The sequence below is a fragment of the Tachyglossus aculeatus genome, chromosome 3 (genome assembly GCF_015852505.1).
Source record: "Tachyglossus aculeatus isolate mTacAcu1 chromosome 3, mTacAcu1.pri, whole genome shotgun sequence".
Taxonomy (NCBI): domain Eukaryota; kingdom Metazoa; phylum Chordata; class Mammalia; order Monotremata; family Tachyglossidae; genus Tachyglossus; species Tachyglossus aculeatus.
This window is the reverse complement of record NC_052068.1, coordinates 100,169,723-100,190,467: the sequence shown is the minus strand read 5'-3', so window position 1 is coordinate 100,190,467 and position 20,745 is coordinate 100,169,723. Positions and strand designations below refer to the sequence as shown.

The 20,745-nt window shown below is 45.8% G+C and overlaps 1 protein-coding gene across 1 annotated transcript in view; it reads left to right on the top strand.

Annotated features, from left to right (window-relative positions):
- Positions 1-1,179, top strand: part of SIGLEC15 (sialic acid binding Ig like lectin 15) — a 46,053-nt gene extending 44,874 nt beyond the window's left edge. Inside the window, exon 8 of the mRNA XM_038743421.1 lies at positions 1,101-1,179. Within this exon, the coding sequence (XP_038599349.1) occupies positions 1,101-1,179 (79 nt within the window). The remainder of the gene's footprint in view (positions 1-1,100) is intronic.
- Positions 1,180-20,745: the final 19,566 nt, after the last annotated feature.

The following is a 20,745-nucleotide window of genomic DNA, read 5'->3' as shown; positions in this document are numbered from 1 at the left end:
AACTGAGGCACAGAGAAGTTAAGTGACCTGCCCAAGGTCATGAATCTACCTCTCTAGACTGTAAGCTCCTTGTGATCAGGGGTCTTGTCTACACACTCTATTGTACTGTACACTGTGTCCAACCCAAATTACCTTATAATGGTTCTAATCCTGACTCTGCCACTTGTCTGCATGTGACCTTGGGCAAATCACTTCAGTTCTCTGCAACTCCGTTCCCTCATCTGTAAAATGGGGATTTAGACTGTGAGCCCCACGTGGGACAGGGACTGTGTCCAACCCAATTAGCTTGTATCTATCCCAGCGCTTAGAACAGTGCCTGGCACATAGTAAGTGCTTAACAAATGCCATAATAATAATAATAATAATCCAGTGCTGAGAACAGTGCCTGGCATATAGTAAGCATTTGACCAATACCATTATTATTATTATTACACTCCCCAGCACTCAATAAAGTGATCTGCTCACAGTAAGCACTCAATAAATACCACTGACTGATTGACTGATTGGAAATGGGGGAGCAATAAGAGAGTGGGCTAGCTTGGTGTTTAGAAAAGTGCTTGGCACATAATAAGCGCTTAACAAATACCATCACTATTATTATTATTATTATCCTCTTTCTCCCTCCTCCTCAGGCACTCTCCGTTCACTCCCTGGCTGGGGCTTTAGTACAGTCAGCGTACTAAGCCTAGAAAAGACCACATCCAAGCATAAACCCTGCCCTCAAGGAGCTGACAACCTCATAGAGAAGACAAGGCAGGAACAAACATGAATCTGTGGAACTTTGTCCCTATAAAGTCAGGGAACAACAGGAGAGTTCAGGGGAAGAAGGATCCAGAGGAGGGGTGAGGCACGCCGCAGGCCTCATGGTTTTCAAACCCCACCCTTCCCCACCCATCCCAACCAGGTGCAGGATTCCCAACTGCTAAATCCTGAGGGGGGCTGGAGGCCTGGAAGTCCTTCTCAGGAGCTTTGCGAGCCACCCCTCCCTGAGCTCTCCGCCTGTGGCCTCTCCGACCCAAGAGAGGCAAGAAGCCAGGAAAGTTTAGCTCAACTAGGTGCCCAGACGCAGAACTAATCAGTTTTTTTTTTTTTGTCGACAGGTCCCAGGCCCAGGAGTCGACATATGAAAACTTCGAACGCGGGAATAACCGGGGCAACCTGCCTGCAGTGTCAGAATAGTATCACCATTCCCCCATCCTCAGTGAGGGAGGAGGTCGTGGAGGGGGGGCGGTCTCGACACTACAGACTCTTCAGAATCTGGCATCGACAGTTTGCGGCAGATCCTGGGGGGTGGCAGGCTATGGTACATTGGTTTCCTGGCTCTGCCATCTGCCTGCCTGCTGTGTGACTTTGGACAAGTCACGTAACTTCTCTGTGCCTCGTTTTCTTCATCTGTAAAATGGGGATTCAATACTTGTTCTTCCTCCTACTTAGACTGTGAGACAAATGTGGGGACCTGATGATCTTGTATCTACTCCAACACTTAGTACAGTGCTTGGCACACAGTGCCCTTAAAAAACACCACGATTATGCCAACAAATTATATTACTTGCCTTTAATGAGGCCAGTGTGATCTGATAAATGGTTCCATGAAAGGTGGTCGGGAGTTCTTCTGGCTCAGCCACCGGTTCTCTGTGCCACCTCTAGACCGTGAAGCTCACTGTGGGCAGGGAACGCATCTGTTATATTGTCACATTGCACTCTCTCAAGTGCTTAATATAGTGCTCTGCACATAGTAAGCGCTCAATAAATACAATCGGCTGACCGACTGAGTGGAAAAGTCAGGTAGCGTCTCGTTGCCTCAAGCTTCCTAAGTGTAAAATGAGGTTCCTAATTCATGCCTGGCCTCGCTTCAAAGGGGTGGGAGAGGACAAATGAGTTAATAGGTGCTTTATAAAAATTCAAACTATCATCACCAGGGCATAATTCTTCCTCCAGCACCACGACTCAATCTCACAGTCCCCAGACAATCCAGCACTTCAGTGGGACCAGCAAATCCCACAACTTCATTTTTACATGCTCTAGAGTGCTTTAAGAAGACGCTGGAGAATTTTTCCTAAGAATGCCATCTTTCATTGGGGGTTCAGGCTTTAATCGGATGGTGAGAAGGCTGTTGTCTCTGAGGGAACCCAAGTCCTTCAGGCACCCAGGGCTGTGATCTAACCACCAGACCACACCGCTTCTCAAGTTAGTGGATGTGGAGGACACAGTGAGCCAAATGTTGGGTCAATTATAGGACGGCCATCCCGAAAGGGGTCCAATTGGGAAGTGCCACCTATGGCAGCATTCATTCATTCATTGAATCGTATTTATTGAGCACTTACTGTGTGCAGAGCACTGTACTAAGCACTTGGGAAGTACAAGTTGGCAACACATAGAGATGATCCCTACCCAACAACAGGCTCACAGTCTAGCCCACCCCTTTACCCCACTAGCCTGGAGATGGCATGGCAGCAGCAGACCCTAGGAGCCTGAATGCCTGACTTCGTGAGGTCAATCAGTCAGGGGCTAGGATCAGCTGACAGTTGCCACCAATTTGGTGCGGGGAGGGAGGTGAATATGCCCACCCCATGCAGCAAGGGGTAGAAGGCTGGGCTACTCTACCGTTCCCTGATGGAGCCAATGGTGCCCAGAGGAAGCGTCTGGGGGGTTCTATGTACTCCTGGTGGGGAGCGGGTGGGGAGACTGGGGAAGCAGCACGGCATAGTGGATAGAGCACAGGCCTGGGAGTCAGAAGCTCATGGGTTCTAATCCTGGCCCTGCCACTTGCCTGCTGTGTGGCCTTGGGCAAGATGCTTCACTTCTCTGGGCCTCAGTTCTCTCATCTGTAAAATGGGGATTAAGACCATGAGCCCCATGCTGGACAGGGACTGAACCTAACCCGATTTGCTTGTATCCACCCCAGCACTCAGTACAGTGGCTGGCACACAGTACATGCTTAACAAATACCACAATTATTATTATTATTATTATCTGATTGTTGTTCCACGATCCTGAGGGTGTTCCCTGGGGAGGTCCATGGTGGGAGGAGGGGGGCTAGCCAGTCCACCTTTTCCCTATCTTGTTTAATGATGGTATTTGTTAAGTGCTTACTATGTGCAAAGCACTGTTCTAAGCACTGTGCAAAGCACTGTTCTAAGCGCTGGGCCCTGGCTCGGAGGCATGGTAGCCCTTGGCAAGCTGAGAGGCCACTGTGTACCACACTCAGAAAGCCACAGGCAGATTGCAGAGGCAGCATGCTCATTCATTCATTCATTCAATGGTATTTATTGAGCGCTTACTATGTTCAGAGCACCGTACTAAGCACTTGGGAAAGTACAATATAACAGTAAATAATCAATCCATCAATCAATCAACAGTATTTATTGAGCGCATACTGTGTGCAGAGCACTATACTAAGCGCTTGGGAGAGTACACTTTTACTGAGTTGGTAGACACATTCCTTGCAAAATACAACTGAATGAACAAAGGAGCTTACAACTCCACTCCCTTGGCATTCTGCAGCAGCCAGGGCCAGTAAGCTCGCGCGGTCCTGCCCACAGGAAGACCAAACAGTACAGTGCCCTGCACAAAGTAAGCACTCGATAAATACAATTGAATGAATGAATGAATGAATGAATGTTTTGGGCACAGGCCTAGGCCCCCTCCAGCCTGCCCCAGGAATTGCCCACTCCAGGCTCCAACCCCCCGGGGTTTGGGAATATATGCGTGTCCAACCAGATTGGCTTGCACACCCGATGCTTAGTACAGTGCCTGGCACATAGTAAGCGCTTAACAAATGCCAAATCTATCTATCTCCACAGCAGAAAATGGGGTGTCAGTGGCTTGTAAGCTCCCGGATTCTGATCCTCTTAGTAGACAATCTTTATGGTGGGCTGGAGGAGGTCTGAGAAAGACCCAGAGCACACAAACGTGCTCACACCTGCACACCACGGCTCACCCTGGAGAGACCCAGGAGGTGATTATAATAATAATCAAGGCATTTGTTAAGCATTTACTATGCGTCAACTAATCATTGGGGTGGATACAAACACATTGGGTTGGACATAGTCCCTGTCCCATGTGGGGCTCACGGTCTCAATCCTCATTTTACAGATGAGGTAACTGAGGCACAGAGAAGTGAAATGACTTGCCCAAGGTCACATAGCAGACAAGTGGGGGAGTGAGGATTAGAACCCATGATCTTCTGACTCCCAGGCCCGTTCTTTATGCACTACACCATGTTGTTTATCTTAGATCCTTTGCAAAGCCAGGTTGGGGGGTGGAAGGGGGATGCTCTGCCATTTGTCTGCTGTGTGACCTTGGGAGAGCCACTGAACTTCTCTGGGCCTCAGTTACCTCATCTGTAAAATGAGGATTAAGACTGTGAGCCCCATGTGGGATTTGATTCTGATTAGTCCAACCTGATTAGTTTGTGTCTACTCCAGCGTTTAGTACAGTGCCTGGTACATAGTAGCTGTTTAACAAATACCTTAAAAAAACCCAACAGGGTCTGTTACTTCCAGGATTTCTCAGAATCCTTCCTGGACTCAGCCCCAAGGCCCCTGGGTAGAAGACATAGCCGTTGCCCCTCCTTGGGGGTGATAAACTGAGGATTTCCCAGAAGCAGTGCCCTGGGAGAAAGATCACTGGACTGAGTGTCTGGGAACCAGGTCTTGTCCCAGCTTTTCTATTAGCCTTTTGGGTGATCTTGCACAGTTCAATTAACTTCTCTGTGCCTCAGTTTCCTCACCTGTAAAATGGAGGTAGGACATCTACTTTACCTCTTAGAGGCCCGGGCGACATCTGCCCCAGTGCTTGGCACACTCTAAGCATTCACTTAATAAAGATCATTATCGGTCACTGGAAAATCAGGCTCTGTCACCCCTGGGCAGGAGGGAGCCCCAGAAACACGCAACAGGAGGCTAGAAATTTAGCAACTAGCAATAAACCGGGCTGCTGGCAGCAGATGTGCTTCAGCAGAACAAGTGAAGTGCACTGAGGCAGTGAAAAAAGAGATTAGAAAATGTTTGGCGGGAACGCAACACCCTTCCTCCCCCTCCTCCCCCTTTCATAACACGCAAGCCAAAGGATTGCATCCTCAGCCAGCGCTGTATTTGAGTCTGCTAAGTGCCCTTTCCCAATGGCTCTTCCCAAAGAAAACAAAGCCACGCTCGCTGCTCATCTGCAGAGACGGAAACTAACCCATCAGTGACCTTCCATCTGTTTGGTACTGATGCAGAACTGGTGGACAGAGTTGCTCAGTCTGGCAGTTGATCAATCTTAATGACAATAATTGTGATATCTGTTAAGCACTTACTACGTGCCAGGCTCTGAACTAAGCGCTGGGATGGATATAGGCATATCGGGTGGACCGCATGGGGCTCACGGTCTCAACCCCCATTTTACAGATGAGGTAACTGAGGTCCAGAGACGTGAAGTGACTTGCTCAAGGTCACACAGCAGACAAGTGGCAGAGTTGGGCTTAGAACCTATGCCCTTCTGACTCCCAGGCCCTTGTCTATCCCACATGGGGCTCACAATCTTAATCTTCATTTTACAGACGAGGGAACTGAGGCACAGAGGAGTACAGGAGAAGCAGCGTGGCTCAGCGGAAAGAGCCCGGGTTTGGGAGTCAGAGGTCATGGGCTCCAATCCCGACTCTGCCACTTGTCAGCTTTGTGACCTTGGGCAAGTCACTTCACTTCTCTGTGCCTCAGTTACCTCATCTGTAAAATGTGGATGAAGACTGTGAGCCCCACGTGGGACAACCTGATCACCTTTTATCCTCCCCATCACTTAGAACAGTACTTTGTACATAGTAAGCGCTTAAATAAATGCCATTATTATTATTATTATTATTATTATTTTTACTTCTTTTGTTTTTTTGTCTTTCTCTCCTCTTCTAGACTGTGAGCCCATCGTTGGGTAGGGACTGTCTCTATATGTTGCCATTTTTACTTCCCAAACACTTAGTACAGTATTCTGCACACAGTAAGCGCTCAATAAATACGATTGAATGAATGAAGTGACTTACCCAAGGCCACACAGCAGACCCGTGGAGGAGCAGGGAGCAGGGATTACAACCCAGATCCTTTTGACGCCCAGGCCCTTGTTCTATCCCATATGGGGCTCACAATCTTCATCCCCATTTTACAGATGAGGGAACTGAAGCACAGAGGAGTGAAGAGACTTACCCAAGGTCATACAGCAGACCCGTGGTGGAGCAGGGATTAGAACCCAGAACCTTCTGACTCCCAGGCCTGCGCTCCATCCACTAGGCCACTGGAATAGGGTTCACTTGTCCGCCTAAGATTTTTTTTCTTTTACCAAATCCCCAAAGGTCCCTCTGGGCCCTGAGGAAAGAAAAGCACCATGGGTCTCCTCCCTTAGTGTGTCCCAAGATACCTTCTGGCCTTTGGTGAGGAAAGACGGGCGAGATGAGAAGAGTCTTCTACACTGTAAGCTCACTGTGGGCAGGGAATGTGTCCATTGTATTGTATATCGTACTCTCCCAAGCAGTTAGCACAGCACTCTGCACACAGTAACTGCTTAATAAGTACGATTGGCTTGGACAAGGCAGCCTAATGGAGAGGTGGACATGTTCCCTCAAAGAGAGGTTAGGCTCCCACCACTGAAATCCTTGTATTCAGCCCCAAGACCCCTGAGTGGAAGACATGATCATTGCCCCTCACTGGGGGATGTAAACTGAGGCATCAAGGTAACGACTCCCCAGAGAACACTCACCAGATCAGAGGTGGTGGTGGCCCGAGACAGAACCCCCTTGGGCTAGAGTGTCCGAGAACCATCTTTTCTGGACCCAACTGATTGAGGGATTGGTCCCTGGTAGCCCTCTAGACTGTAAGTACATTGTGGACAGGGAATGTGTCCATTTATGGTTATATTGTACTCTCCCAAGCGCTCTGCACACAGTAAGTGCTCGATAAATATGATTGACTAAGAATACAATTGACTCTATCCATTACGCCATGCTGAGCGCTTCCTGTGTGCAGAGCACTGAACTAAGTGCTTGGAAGAGTACAGTATAACAACAGAATAGATGCAGTCCCTGCCCACAATGAGTCGATGGTCAAGTCTATTCCTAGGCAAGGGTGGGAAACTGAGGCCCAGGCAGATGACTGTCCCACAAACCACATCCCACAAACGTCTCACAACTACCTCTTTCAGTGCTTTCTCCATAAGTGAGTTCTGGAGGTATGTGGGGTATCCCCACATTCCTGAGACCGAAGCGTGGCATAGTGGATAGAGCCCGGGCCTGGGAGTCAAAAGGTCGTGGGTTCTAAACCTGGCTCTGCCACTTGTCTAATGTGTGACCTTGGGTAAGTCACTTCACTTCTCTGTGCCTCAGTTAACTCAAGGGGGATTGGGACTGTGAGCCCCATGTGGGACGGGGACTGTGTTCAACCTGATTTGCTTATATCCACCCCAGAGCTTGTAACAGTGTCTGGCACATAGTAAGCACTTAACAAATACCTTGATGATCATTATTATGGACAGTCAGAACCAGAGGATGATGGCCAATCAGTTGGGAACTGGGAAGCAGTGGTGGTTTGGGAATAAGGACCGATGCTAAAACGAAGCGGAGAACATGGCTCACTTGATTGCTACCTTTGTTCTCTCAAAGTGAATGGTCCCATACACCCAAGGAATGGGGAAATGTATGTAAACAGTGCAGAGGGGTTTGGGAAATAAGTTTGAAGGCAAAGATGGGTGTGCGTGGGAAAACATAATCCTTACGCTCCTGAAACTGGGTGGCCCCTAGAGAAACAAGGCCAGTGTTTATCTAGGAAGGAGTACCCTCCTCTCCGAACTCTTCTAATTGCTTCAGGACCACCAACGTTTCTCACAAATGTCGATGAAAACCTCACAGATGCGGGGGCAGACCTGGGTTGTGATTGACACCTAGAGATCGCTCACCAGTGGCTTCATAAAAGAAGAGTCAAATCATAGCTCATACAGCTTAACCCTTGGACCCCAGATCATTCAGTATCTTTACTAGGGTAGGGGAGAGGCCTGGGTCAATCATATTTATGGAGCACTTACTGTGTTGGAAGGCACTGTACTCTCCCTTGGGAGAGTACGATATAACAATAGACACATTCCCTGCCCGCAATGAGCTTACAGTCTAGAGGATGTCAGGAGAGCCAGTCCTAGGCCCAGCTCTGCCACTGAACTGCCGTGTGATCCTGGGCAAGTCGCTTAGCCTCTCCGTACTTTGGTTTTCTTATGTCTGAACTCATGATAAGATGTCTGCTTCCCACCTCATAGACTGTGGGCCTGGGGAACCCTGGGACCACATCCAATCAGATAACCTTGCATCTCTCCCTCAGTGCTCAGCACAGTACTCATGCAGAGGAAGTGCTTAAGTATCACCATTATTGATGCTGGTGATAGAATCCAAAGCTCATTAAATACACATCTCATTCCGGGTTAGATGGGATTGTTTACTTTAGCAGTCCAGAATAGAAATCAAAAGTGGCCAAGGAAAACAGGGAAAATGAACCTTAAAAACAAAAGATGATATTCAACAGAACCTATTAATTCCCAGTACCTCAAATCACATCAATTTATCTGGCACCCCTAGTGCTTAAACATTTATTTCTACCCTCCCTCAGCTCTTTTGCTTATAAAGATAACCGATATGAAAGTAACGACAAGCTATTTATTCTGAAAATATTTTTATATCCATCTACCCTTTTAGAAAGTAGGTTCCTTGCAGTCAGGGAACTGTTGCGATTACCCAAGCACTTCCTATAGCACAGTGGGCACTCAAGAAATTCCTTTAATAATTGCAGTATCTGTTAAGCACTTACTTGTGCCAAGCACTGTATTAAGACTTGGAGTAGATACAAAATAATCAAGTCCCACTTGGTACTCACATTCTAAGTAGGAGGGAGAACACGTATATATGTTCATATCTATAATCAGAGAAGCAGCATGGCTCAGTGGAAAGAGCGAGGGCTTGGGAGTCAGAGGTCATGGGTTCAAATTCCGACTGCCAATTGTCAGCTGTGTGACTTTGTGCAAGTCACTTCACTTCTCTGTGCCTCAGTTACCTCATCTGTAAAAAGGGGATTAAGACTGTGAGCCCCACATGGGACAACCTGATCACCTTGTAACCTCCCCAGCGCTTAGAACAGCATAGTAAGCGCTTAATAAATGCCATTATTACTATTATTATTCAATCTATTTATAGTGATGCCTGTTTACTTGTTTTGATGTCTGTCTCCCCTCCTCTAGACTGTAAACCCATCGTGAGCAGGGACTATCTCTCTTTACTACTGGATTGCACTTTCCAAGCACTTAGTATAGTGCTCTGCACATAGTAAATGCTCAATAAATATGATTGAATGAAAGAATGAATAAATGAACAGGTTCAAGGCCCTGGGTTCCAATCCCAGCTCTGTCACTCATCTGCTATGTGACCTAGGCTCGTCCCTTCACTTCTCTGCGCCTCAGTTACCTCATCTGTAAAATGGGGACTAAGTCTGTAAGCTTTATGTGGGACAGGGGCTGTGTCCAACCTGATTTGCTTGTATCCACCCCAGCACTTAGGACAGTACCTGGCACACAGTAAGCCTTTAACAAATGCCATTACTATTATTATTAGTATCAGACTGTAAGCTTGTTGTGGGCAGGGAATGTGTCACCCAACACTATCATACTGTATTCTCCTAAGCACTTAGTACAGTGCTCTGCACACAGTAATTGCTCAATAAATGCAACTGACTAATTGAAGTGCTTAATACCATAAAAAAAGAAACCCAGGTATTGAATCCCATTTTACAGATGAGGGAACCGAAGTCCACAGTCATGAAGTGACTTGCCCAAGGTCACAGAACAGGCAAGTGGAGGAGCCAGGCTTAAAGCCCAGGACCTCTGACTGCCAGGCCTGGGCTCTTTCCAGTAGGCCACACTGCTTCTCTACTTCTACAAGTTCGTCCAAAGATAAGGTAATTCACTAAGGGGCAAAAGAAAAAAGACAAATACAGGCTAGGGAAAGATTGGCTAAACACCAGGGGATCAGAGATGACCACAGCCTGGTGTAATGGATAGATCACGGGTCTAGTCATTAGAAGGTCATAGGTGGGTTCTAATCTCAGCTCTGCCACTTGTCTACTGTGTGGCCTTGGGCAAGTTATTTCACTTCTATGTGCCTCAGTTACCTCATCTGTAAAATAGGGACTAAGTCTGTCAGCCTTATGTGGGGCAGGGGCTGTGTCCAACCTGATTTGCTTGTATACACCCCAGCGCTTAGGACAGTACCTGGCACACAGTAAACACTTAACAAATACCATGATTATTATTATTGTTGGACATACATTAGCAGTTTTGTGTATAATTGTAAACAGTCATCATGGCACCGGGATGCATCAGCAGAGTACAACATGTTAGAGTTATGATGATCAGACCTTTCTTAAAATAATAATAATGATGACATTTGTTAAGCACTTACTACGTACAAAGCACTGTTCTAAGCACAGGGTGGGATACAAGGTGATCGAGTTGTCCCAGGTGGAGCTCACAGTCTTAATCCCCATTTTACAGATGAGGGAACTGAGGCACAGAGAATTGAAGTGACTTGCCCAAAGTCACACAGCTGACAAGTGGTAGAGCCGGGATTAGAAGCAGCATGGCTTAGTGGAAAGAGCCCGGGCTTGGAAGTCAGAGGTCATGGGTTCAAATCCCAGCTCTGCCACTTGTCAGCTGTGTGATTTTGGGCAACTCACTTAGCTTCTCTGTGCCTCAGTTACCTCTTCTGTAAAATGGGGATGAAGACTGTGAGCCCCACGTGGGACAACCTGATCACCTTGTATCCTCCCCAGCACTTAGAATAGTGCTTTGCACATAGTAAGTGCTTAAAAAATGCCATCATTATTATTAGAACCCATGACCTCTGACTCCCAAGCCCGGGCTCTTTCCACTGAGCCATGCTGCTTTCTTAGAGTGTCAGTTTTGGGCACTGAGATTAAAAAGGACACAGATAAACTGGAGATGGGCAAATAATGCCACTGAAAGTGATGAGATGGAAAACAGACATCAATTGAAGTGGGAGGAAATGAGATTATTTTGCCCAGAAAAGAGAAAGCTGATTTTAGTATGGAAGCTGCTAACGAGGGCTTCAAATTCACTGAAGACTAAAAGGGAGAAATGAACTTAATAAATGAGGAAAGATATGGATTGAAAATAAAACAGCGCTTCAGTGCTTAGTACAGTGCTCTGCACACAGTAAGCGCTCAATAAATATGATTGATTGAATGAATGAATGAATGAAAACTTTTTGACTCACAGATGATAAAAAACACTGAAACTAGTTGCTGAGGAAGGTGTGGCATCCCCATGGCTTCTAGATCCTTAAGGAAAGACTATACGAGCATCTGTCTCAGGTGGATATTAATAGGAAGAAGAAGAAAGAAGAAGAAGAAAAAGAAGAAGAAGGAAGAAGGAAGAAGAAGAAGGAAGAAGAAGAAAGAAGAAAGAAGAAAGAAGAAAGAAGAAGAAGAATGGCATTTGTTAAGCGCTCACTATATGCCAGACACTGGCTAAGCACTGGGATGGGTACAAGCAAACTGGGTTGAACACAATCCCTTGTCCCATGAGGAGCTCACGATCTCAATTCCCATTTTATAGAGGAGGTAATTGAAGCACAGAGAAGTTAAGTGACTTACCCAAGGTCACACAGCAGACAAGGGGCAGAACCAAGATTAGAACCCACGACCTCCTGACTCCCAGGCCCGTGCTGTAGCCACTTCACCACACTGCTTCTCTTGGACTTGCACCTGACTTGAAGCAGGGGATGGACTTCAAATTGTTGTAGTATACTCTTCAAGCACTTAGACTGTGAGCCCGCTGTTGGGTAGGGACTGTCTCTGTGGCCGAATTGTACTTTCCAAGCACTTAGTACAGTACTCTGCACACAGTAAGTGCTCAATAAATACGACTGAATGAATGAATGGACTAATTAACCTCTGGGATCCCATCCAGTTCTAGGATTCTATAGCAGCTCCTTGGGCTTTAAGGGCAGCAGTGCTTGGGGCTAACAATCCCCAGAGAAATACCTTGTATTTATTATTTAAAGGAGCAGGTTTGAGAGGGGAAGGAAGGAATGGACAGTTGGTGTAGGAAAAAAGGGTGGGAAAATTCAAGCAAGAAGGCAGAAGCATTTTACGTTAAAAGGGGCACAGGAGAAAGAAAGAGATTGAGAAATACAAAGAACGAGAGGAGGCATAGGAAGACATATGGGCAATGGGGAAGACAGTTTTCATGTACCAAGACATATGGGCAATGGGGAAGAGAGCTTTCATGAACCAAAATCAGAGAGAGGTACATGTAAATTAAGTAATTAGAGCAGGGCACTGGGTCTCTAAATCCACTTTCTTAAATCCTGGCAAGGGCCTGGGAGTGTAGCAATTTGGTCAGCAAATCACATTCCCACTTTCTACAGGTATCACCTGGAACCATGAAATCCATGGATGACATCTTACTCCCCTCTAGTGGCCACTCATACTACCCCAGAGGCCTAGATGAAGGAAGAGTCGAGGCCTCCATAAAAATAATAATAAGAAGAAGAATGTCATTTGTTAGGTGCTTACTATGTTCCAGGCACTGGGGTGTACAGAAGCAAATCGGGTTGGACACAGTCCCCGTTCCATTTGGGGCTCACAGTATCAATCTGCACTTTACAGATGAGGTAACTGAGGCCCAGAGAAATAAAGTGACTTGCCCAAGGTCATACAGCAGACAGGTGGCGGAGCCGGCATTAGAACCCATGACCTTCTAACCCCCAGCCCTGAGCTCTACCCACTACCCCTTGCTGCTTCAGTTCAGAAGCCCTCAGCTCTGCACAACTGTAGTGGATTTCATGTGGACACTAGGCCCTTTGTTGGGCATAGAAAAATATTGAATAAGCCATTATCAGAGATTTCTGACAATCTTATGTAATACTTATATATCATACCTATAAATACATAATAGTTAAATGATACAATACTCAATATATACTAAAATATACACATATATACATATGTATAGGTATGTTTAAGTATATACTTATATACTAAAGTATATATGTACACATACATGATTGCCCTTTGTTTTGAAAAGCAGTTTAGCCAAGCAGATAGACCACGGGCTATGAGTCAGAAGGACCTGGGTTCTAATAATAATTATGTTAAGTGCTTACTAGTTGCCAAGCACTATTCCAAGTGCTGGGGTAGATACAAGGTAATCAGGTTGTCCCACGTGGGGCTCATGGTCTTAATCCCCATTTTACAGATGAGGTAAGGGAGGCACAGAGAAGTTAAGTGACTTGTCCAATGCTACACAGCTGATAACGGAGGAGTCGGAATTCAAACCCATGACCTCTGACTCCCAAGCCCACGCTCTTTCCACTACGCTATGCTCCTTCTAATCCCGGCACCACCATGTATTTGTTGTGTGCCCTTGGGCAAATCACTTCACTTCCCTTTTCCTCAGTTACCTCATCCACAAAATGGGGATTAAGACGGTGAGCCCCATGTAGAACCTCGACTGTGTACAACCTAATTAGTATCTATCTATCCCAGTGCTTAGTACAGTGTCTGGTACATAATATGCACTTAAATACTCCCCAAAATAGAGAAGTAACATGGCCTAGTGGCAAGAGCACAGACTTGGGAGTCAGAGGTCGTGCGTTTTAATTCTGGCTCTACCACTTGTCAGCTGTGTGACTTTGGGCAAGTCACTTAACTTCTCTGGGCCTCAGTTACCTCATCTGTCAAATGGGGATTAAGACTGCGAGCCTCACATAGGACAACCACATTACCTTGTATCTTCCCCAGCGCTAAGAACAGTGCTTGGCTCAGAGTACACAATTAGCACATACTATTATCATTATTATTATTATAATACAATACCTCATACATCAATCAATCAATCAATCGTATTTATTGAGCGCTTACTATGTGCAGAGCACTGTACTAAGCGCTTGGGAAGTACAAATTGGCAACACATAGAGGCAGTCCCTACCCAACAGTGGGCTCACAGTCTAAAAGGGGGAGACAGAGAACAGAACCAAACATACCAACAAAATAAAATAAATAGGATAGAAATGTACAAGTAAAATAAATAAATAAATAAATAGAGTAATAAATATGTACAACCATATATACATATATACAGGTGCTGTGGGGAAGGGAAGGAGGTAAGATGGGGGGATGGAGAGGGGGACGAGGGGGAGAGGAGGGAAGGGGCTCAGTCTGGGAAGGCCTCCTGAAGGAGGTGAGCTCTCAGCAGGGCCTTGAAGGGAGGAAGAGAGCTAGCTTGGTGGAGGGGCAGAGGGCGGGCATTCCAGGCCCGGGGGATGACGTGGGCCAGGGGTCGACGGCGGGACAGGCGAGAACGAGGTACAGTGAGGAGATTAGCGGTGGAGGAGCGGAGGTTGCGGGCTGGGCAGTAGAAGGAGAGAAGGGAGGTGAGGTAGGAGGGGGCGAGGTGATGGAGAGCCTTGAAGCCCAGGGTGAGGAGTTTCTGCCTGATGCGCAGATTGATTGGTAGCCACTGGAGATTTTTGAGGAGGGGAGTAATATGCCCAGAGCGTTTCTGGACAAAGATAATCTGGACAGCAGCATGAAGTATGGATTGAAGTGGAGAGAGACACGATGATGGGAGATCAGAGAGAAGGCTGGTGCAGTAGTCCAGACGGGATAGGATGAGAGCTTGAATGAGCAGGGTAGCAGTTTGGATGGAGAGGAAAGGGCGGATCTTGGCAATGTAGGGCGGATCTTGGCAATGTGGGGCGGATCTTGGCAATGTAGTCATCATTTATCATACATAAATACTTAAGTATACATACATGCATGTGCACACACAGTCAGTTGTGTGACTTTGGGCAAATCACTTAACTTCTCTGGGCCTCAGTTACCTCATCTGTAAAACGAGGATTAAGACTGTGAGCCCCCTGTGGGACAACCTGATCACCTTGTAACCTCCCCAGCGCTTAGAACTGCGCTTTGCACGTAGTAAGTGCTTAATAAACGCTATCATTATTATTATTATTTATACACATAAGTATATATACACTTATATACTTAAGTACACACACACACACACACACACCTGCTCTTTGTTTTCAAAAAGGATGCCATTTACGTGCGGGGGTATGGGAGGCTGGAAAGGCCAATGAGAGTTCCACAGTACTGTTGCAACTGTGTGAATCCATGAGATACAGGAGAATCCAGAACCCTCAAAAAAATCAAACAAGAACCCAGTGGCCTTCAGAGAGCCCCATGATTCTCCAGTGACCCCAATCACTTTAGTAGTATTATGAGACTGCTCATAGGCTTTGATCTTGGCTCACCATCTCTGGATTCTGACCTGAAATCCAAAGCTTATTCTGTTTTTGCCCTGTGGAGATGTCAGCAGAGAGAGTTGATTTAGAGCCCAAAGTATCGGCCAGAACGAGAACGGTACACGGGTTCTCTCGGAGGCCACGATCTCTCCTTGTCGTCATCCCAAAGAGCCCAGTAACTCTGGTGGGATTTCCAATACTCACCCAGGCGGAAGTTGCTAAGTGGGCTCAAACCGATGCTCAACTTGGTTCATTTACTGAATCACAGAAACAGATTCCTCCTCACCCCCATTTCAATATTAAATCTTTTAAACACCAAACAGAACACTAAGAGATTGAGAAATGTATATTGAACAGTTCACTGATCAAATAAATTAGTGATTTAAAAGTCACACTGAACACCTTAGACCAAGTACACACAAAGCGCTTTTTAGAGCATCAGGTAAATCGGCCATTACAGGAAAAATGAAGTCAAAACGGCATCAATCTATTTCAAATCACATTCAATCCCTATATTTAGAAAAATAAAGGTTATGAGAATCAACGACATTCCATAGCAGTTCCATATTTCCACATGAGAGCACAACCATACTCTTACTTTGTAAGGTAGTCTTCAAAGGCCAGACCCACACTTGTGAACCTGGTAAACTAAATTATAAAACACAGACCACTGAAAATGAGGACCAGCCAAATGTGTAATTAAAACGGAATTAAAACTGACGGGAGACATGAGCATTTCTCACGTCAGGAACCAGGCATGCTTGTAAACCCCGGCAGTTAAGTTGTAACTGGTTTCCGTTCTGCTCAATGAGGACAAACAATCTTGAAAAAGGAGTGAAAACCTCTTTGTGAAGTTTTCCTCATCAAGTGAGTTCCAACACTGCACAGCATTTCTAAGACTGAAAATCTGAGAGTGCAACTTTTCACTTTGTAGGCCTGGCTCATGGTTCATTATCTGAGGACCATTCTTCTGGTGCCAAATCCTCCTCCTCATCAACAGTGGTGATTACTGAGCACTTACTGTGTGTGGCACACTGTACTAAGCGCTTGGGAGAGGTCGATGGCGAGGAACAACTATGTAACAAATCCAGTTCTTGCAAATCAACCAGGACCCTGTCCCTGGAGGGGAGCAGGAACAGCTGGCAGGGGAAGGGGATGAGGAGGTAGGAGGAGGAGAAATGAAACTCAAATGGGATATAGAAGATGGTTGAAATTCAGACGACTCCATTACCACTGAAAATTGAGACTGGCAAAGGCACAGTCCTCTAGACTGTAAGCTCATTGGGGGCAGGGAATGTGTCTGCTTTATTGTTATACTGTACTCTCCAAGTGCTTAGTACAGTGCTCTGCACACAGTAAGTGTTCAATAAATATGATTGACTCAGTGGGAAGTCCTCTGATATTGTCAGGAATACCAACCTCAGGACAAAGGGCTTTGGGTTCTCCAACTACGCCAGGGGAATGAATACGTTCTGCAAAGAGACAGTGGTATCCTCAAAGTCATGGACGGTCTGTTGGCCACCCTCTAGCCCTTCCCCTTTCTCCCTCACTGACTTTTATGCCACTGCCAGCTAATGACAGATGGCACACCAGTAGTGAGAGTGCGGCTCCTAGTTCTCCGAAACGGCAGCTGAAAGTGACAGATGACTTGCCCCATCGTGAGCATCCTACACTTCTTGGTCCTTCAGACTGCCTGCCCTGTGGTGCCACCTGCTCCTGGAATGCCCCCTAGAACAAGCCGGGCCCAACCACCAGCTTGCCATCTGTTGAGAGAAGCCACCAAGATAGCCAGGATGGCAATAATTGTGAAATAATTGTATTTATTAAGCGCTTGCTATGTGCCAGGCACTGTACTGCGCGCTGGGGTGGATACAAGCAAATCGGATTGGACACTGTCTCTGTCCCACGAGAGGCTCACTGTCTCAATCCCCACGTTACCAATGAGGGAACTGAGGCCCAGAGAGGGGAAATGACTTGCCCTAGGTCACACAGCAGTCAAGCAGCAGAGCCGGGATTAGCACCCATTACCTTCTGATTCCCAGGCCACAGAGAGACACACACAGCACTGGGAATGACAATAGGCAGGTTGGACAAGGGCAGTGTGGACTAGTGGAAAGAACCCCCAACCCCCAACCTCCCAACCCCACGGCCAGAGCGCTCACTTGCTCTGTTCTTTGTCTTATAAATTTTAACATATTTCTCTTCGTTGCTGTGGAAAGTCTCCTAGACACTCTGAAACAAAACTGAAAAGGAATATAACCATCAATAGCTAATCTCTACCAATCCCATTTCTTCTCTACATGTACGCCTGTTGGCCTCTATGTAGTAGTCTAGTGAAAGCTTGTGAAAAAGTATTTTTTAAAAGAATCTCATAAAAGTCAGTCTCTGGGCTTTCTTTCAGAAGCACATCTAGTTCTGACCCATAAGGCACACGAATGCAACTTCACTCAAAATGTCCTTGAAAGATGCTGAAAATATTACTGAAATGTATGCCCACATAAGTAAACATTTTGGATTTCCTTTCGATTTCAGCCATTGGAATGGTACCAAAGACACACAGAGCTCTGAAAGTCTTACTCCTCAACTGCTGCTGGCCCGGACCTGGGAGTCAGAAGGACCTGAGTTCTAATTCCAGCTCTGCCACTTGTCTGCTGGGTGACCTGGGGCAAATACCTTCATTTCTCTGTGCCTCACTTCCCTCACCTGTAAAATTGGGATTAAGACTGTGAGCCCAATGTCCAACATCATCATCATCATCATCAATCGTATTCATTGAGTGCTTACTGTGTGCAGAGCACTGTACTAAGCGCTTGGGAAGTACAAGTTGGCAACATATAGAGACAGTCCATACCCAATAGTGGGCTCACAGTCTAAAAGGGGGAGACAGAGAATAAAACCAAACATACTAACAAAATAAAATAAATAGAATAGGTATGTACAAGTAAAATAAATAAATAGAGTAATAAATATGTACAAACATATATACATATATACAGGTGCTGCGGTGAAGGGAAGGAGGTAAGATGAGGGGGATGGAGAGGGGGACGAGGGGGAGAGGAAGGAAGGGGCTCATGACTAGCTTGTATATACCCCGGCACTTAGAACAGTGCTTGACACAGAATAAGTGCTGAACAAGTGTCTTCATCATCATTTTGCCTGTTTACTTGTTTTGATGTCTGTGGGGAGAGACTGTCAGCTCACTGTGGGCAAGGATTGTCTCTATTGCTGTATTGTACTTTCTCAAGCGCTTAGTAGAGTGCTCACAGAGCTCAATAAATATGATTGAATGAATAAATGAATGAATTATCATCATGAATTCATCCTATGTTCTCTAAAGATGTGGCTTTCTAGTCTCTGGGTGACAAAACAAAGATATTTTTCATCAATCAATATAACTGCAAATAACACCTGGGGACAAGTGTTCTTTTAAATCTTTACCAGGTACAAACTGGGAATCCTTTTCTAAAAATTCTGTATATTCTTCCCAGACAGTGCATTAAAACGACCACATAGCAACCAAAAAATGAACAGCAGAATTATGAAATTTCTAAAGTGTAAGTGTGCACCCTTGACGTGTCCCTTATTTTCTCTTGATGCCAACAACCCTGATAGTAAGTGTTCCCTCCAAGTCACCAAAGGAACAAGACGATCCAGTGCAAAAGCCTACATACCGGAGTATCAGAGGTCTTTCCAGTCGTCTAGCCGTTATTGCAAAACATTCCTCTTCGAAACCTGTGGCTCATTGAAGGAAAGCACGTTACTCTGGGCAGGGAGGGTAGCATCAGCAGCGACGACTAAAGTCTCCCCTCAAAGACACTTCGCTGACAACGACGCCATGGCTGCAGGATGGTAAGTCAACATGCTGAAAAGCAGTGTGGTCTAATGGGTAGAGCATGGGCCTGGGAGTCAGGAGGACCTGGATTCTAATCCTAACTCCGCCACTTGTCTGTTGTGAGACCTTGGTCAAGTCACTTAACGTGTCTGTGCCTCAGTTCCCTTTTCTGTAAAATGGAGATTAAGACTGTGAGCCCCATGTGGGCCCGCCGTTGGGTAGGGGCCGTCTCTATATGTTGCCAACTTGTACTTCTTCCCAAGCGCTTGGTACAGTGCTCTGCACACAGTGAGCACTCAATAAATACAACTGAATTAATGAATGAATGAATGTGGGAAGTTGACTATATCCAACCTGATCAACTAACCCAGTGCTTTATATTGTGCCTTCACACAATAAGCACTTAAATGCTGTTAAGTCGGGATTAGTTTTTGTTTTTGAAACAAGAAAACCAGACCCACTACTTTCAGCACAATGTGTGCTTGAAACTGGAGTGTTTGGTGTTAAGAACAACTTCCCACATCACATGATAAGCAATGTGCTCTAGTGAAAAGTACCACTGTCCAGGACTCAAAAGGACCTGGGTTCTAACTCTGGCTCTGCCACTTGTCCGCTGTGGGACTTTTGACAAGTCTCTTACCTTCTCTGTGCCTCAGTTCCCTCACTTGCAAAATGGGGATTAAAAGTTTGAGCCCTATGTGGGGCAGGGACTATGTCCACCCAATCATCTTGTATCTACTGCAGTGCTTAGTACAGTGCCTGGCACAAGGTAAGCGTTTAACAAGTATCTTGAAAAAAAAAATGGTAACAGAGAGACTGTCATATGGGCTAAGCCTTCTTAGACTTTACACTTGCCTGGCTCGTAGAAATCAGTAAGAGGGACACCAAAGCAATGCAGTATTGTTGGATAAAACTTGTGTCATGTAAGTATGGCTTAGGCGACCCAAGGATAACTGCAGAAAAGGAAGTTTCCATAAATATGACCACTTGAGGAAAAGGCTCACTCGCTTTGAGCATAGCACTCGGTGCCTTGTCTTGACTGTGCTCAGAAGTTCTAAGAGATTTTTCATCAATTAAACAAGGTTCAATATGAAAAGAAGCTATTACCTGATGGGCAAATATCGGGAAGAATACTCAAAAAGGGTTATCGAGAGGAACTATTAGTCTACTAACACATAGTTAACTGACCTAAAAGCTCTTATTGAAAGCGGCCAAGAAGAAGAGGTCAGGAAAAGTATTCCCAAGCGAAAGCCCATTGCTGGGTAAGGATTGTCTCTATCTGTTGCTGAATTGTACTTTCCAAGCGCTTAATACAGTGCTCTGCACACAGTAAGCACTCAATACATACGACTGAATGAATAAATAAAGGTAGCCCATAAATTTGAAAGATTAGGCTATCTGGAACACTATGGGAAAGCAATATTATACAAATGATGACAGCAACTAATTTTCTGCTCTCCTAGGGGGGAGAACTTGTAAGCAAACCACACTGAGAGCTTACAAAAGCAATTAATGAGGCAGAATTTGGGACTCTCAACTAAAATGCCGCACTTCAGGGCATCCTACCGGGGAGATCAAAATCAGT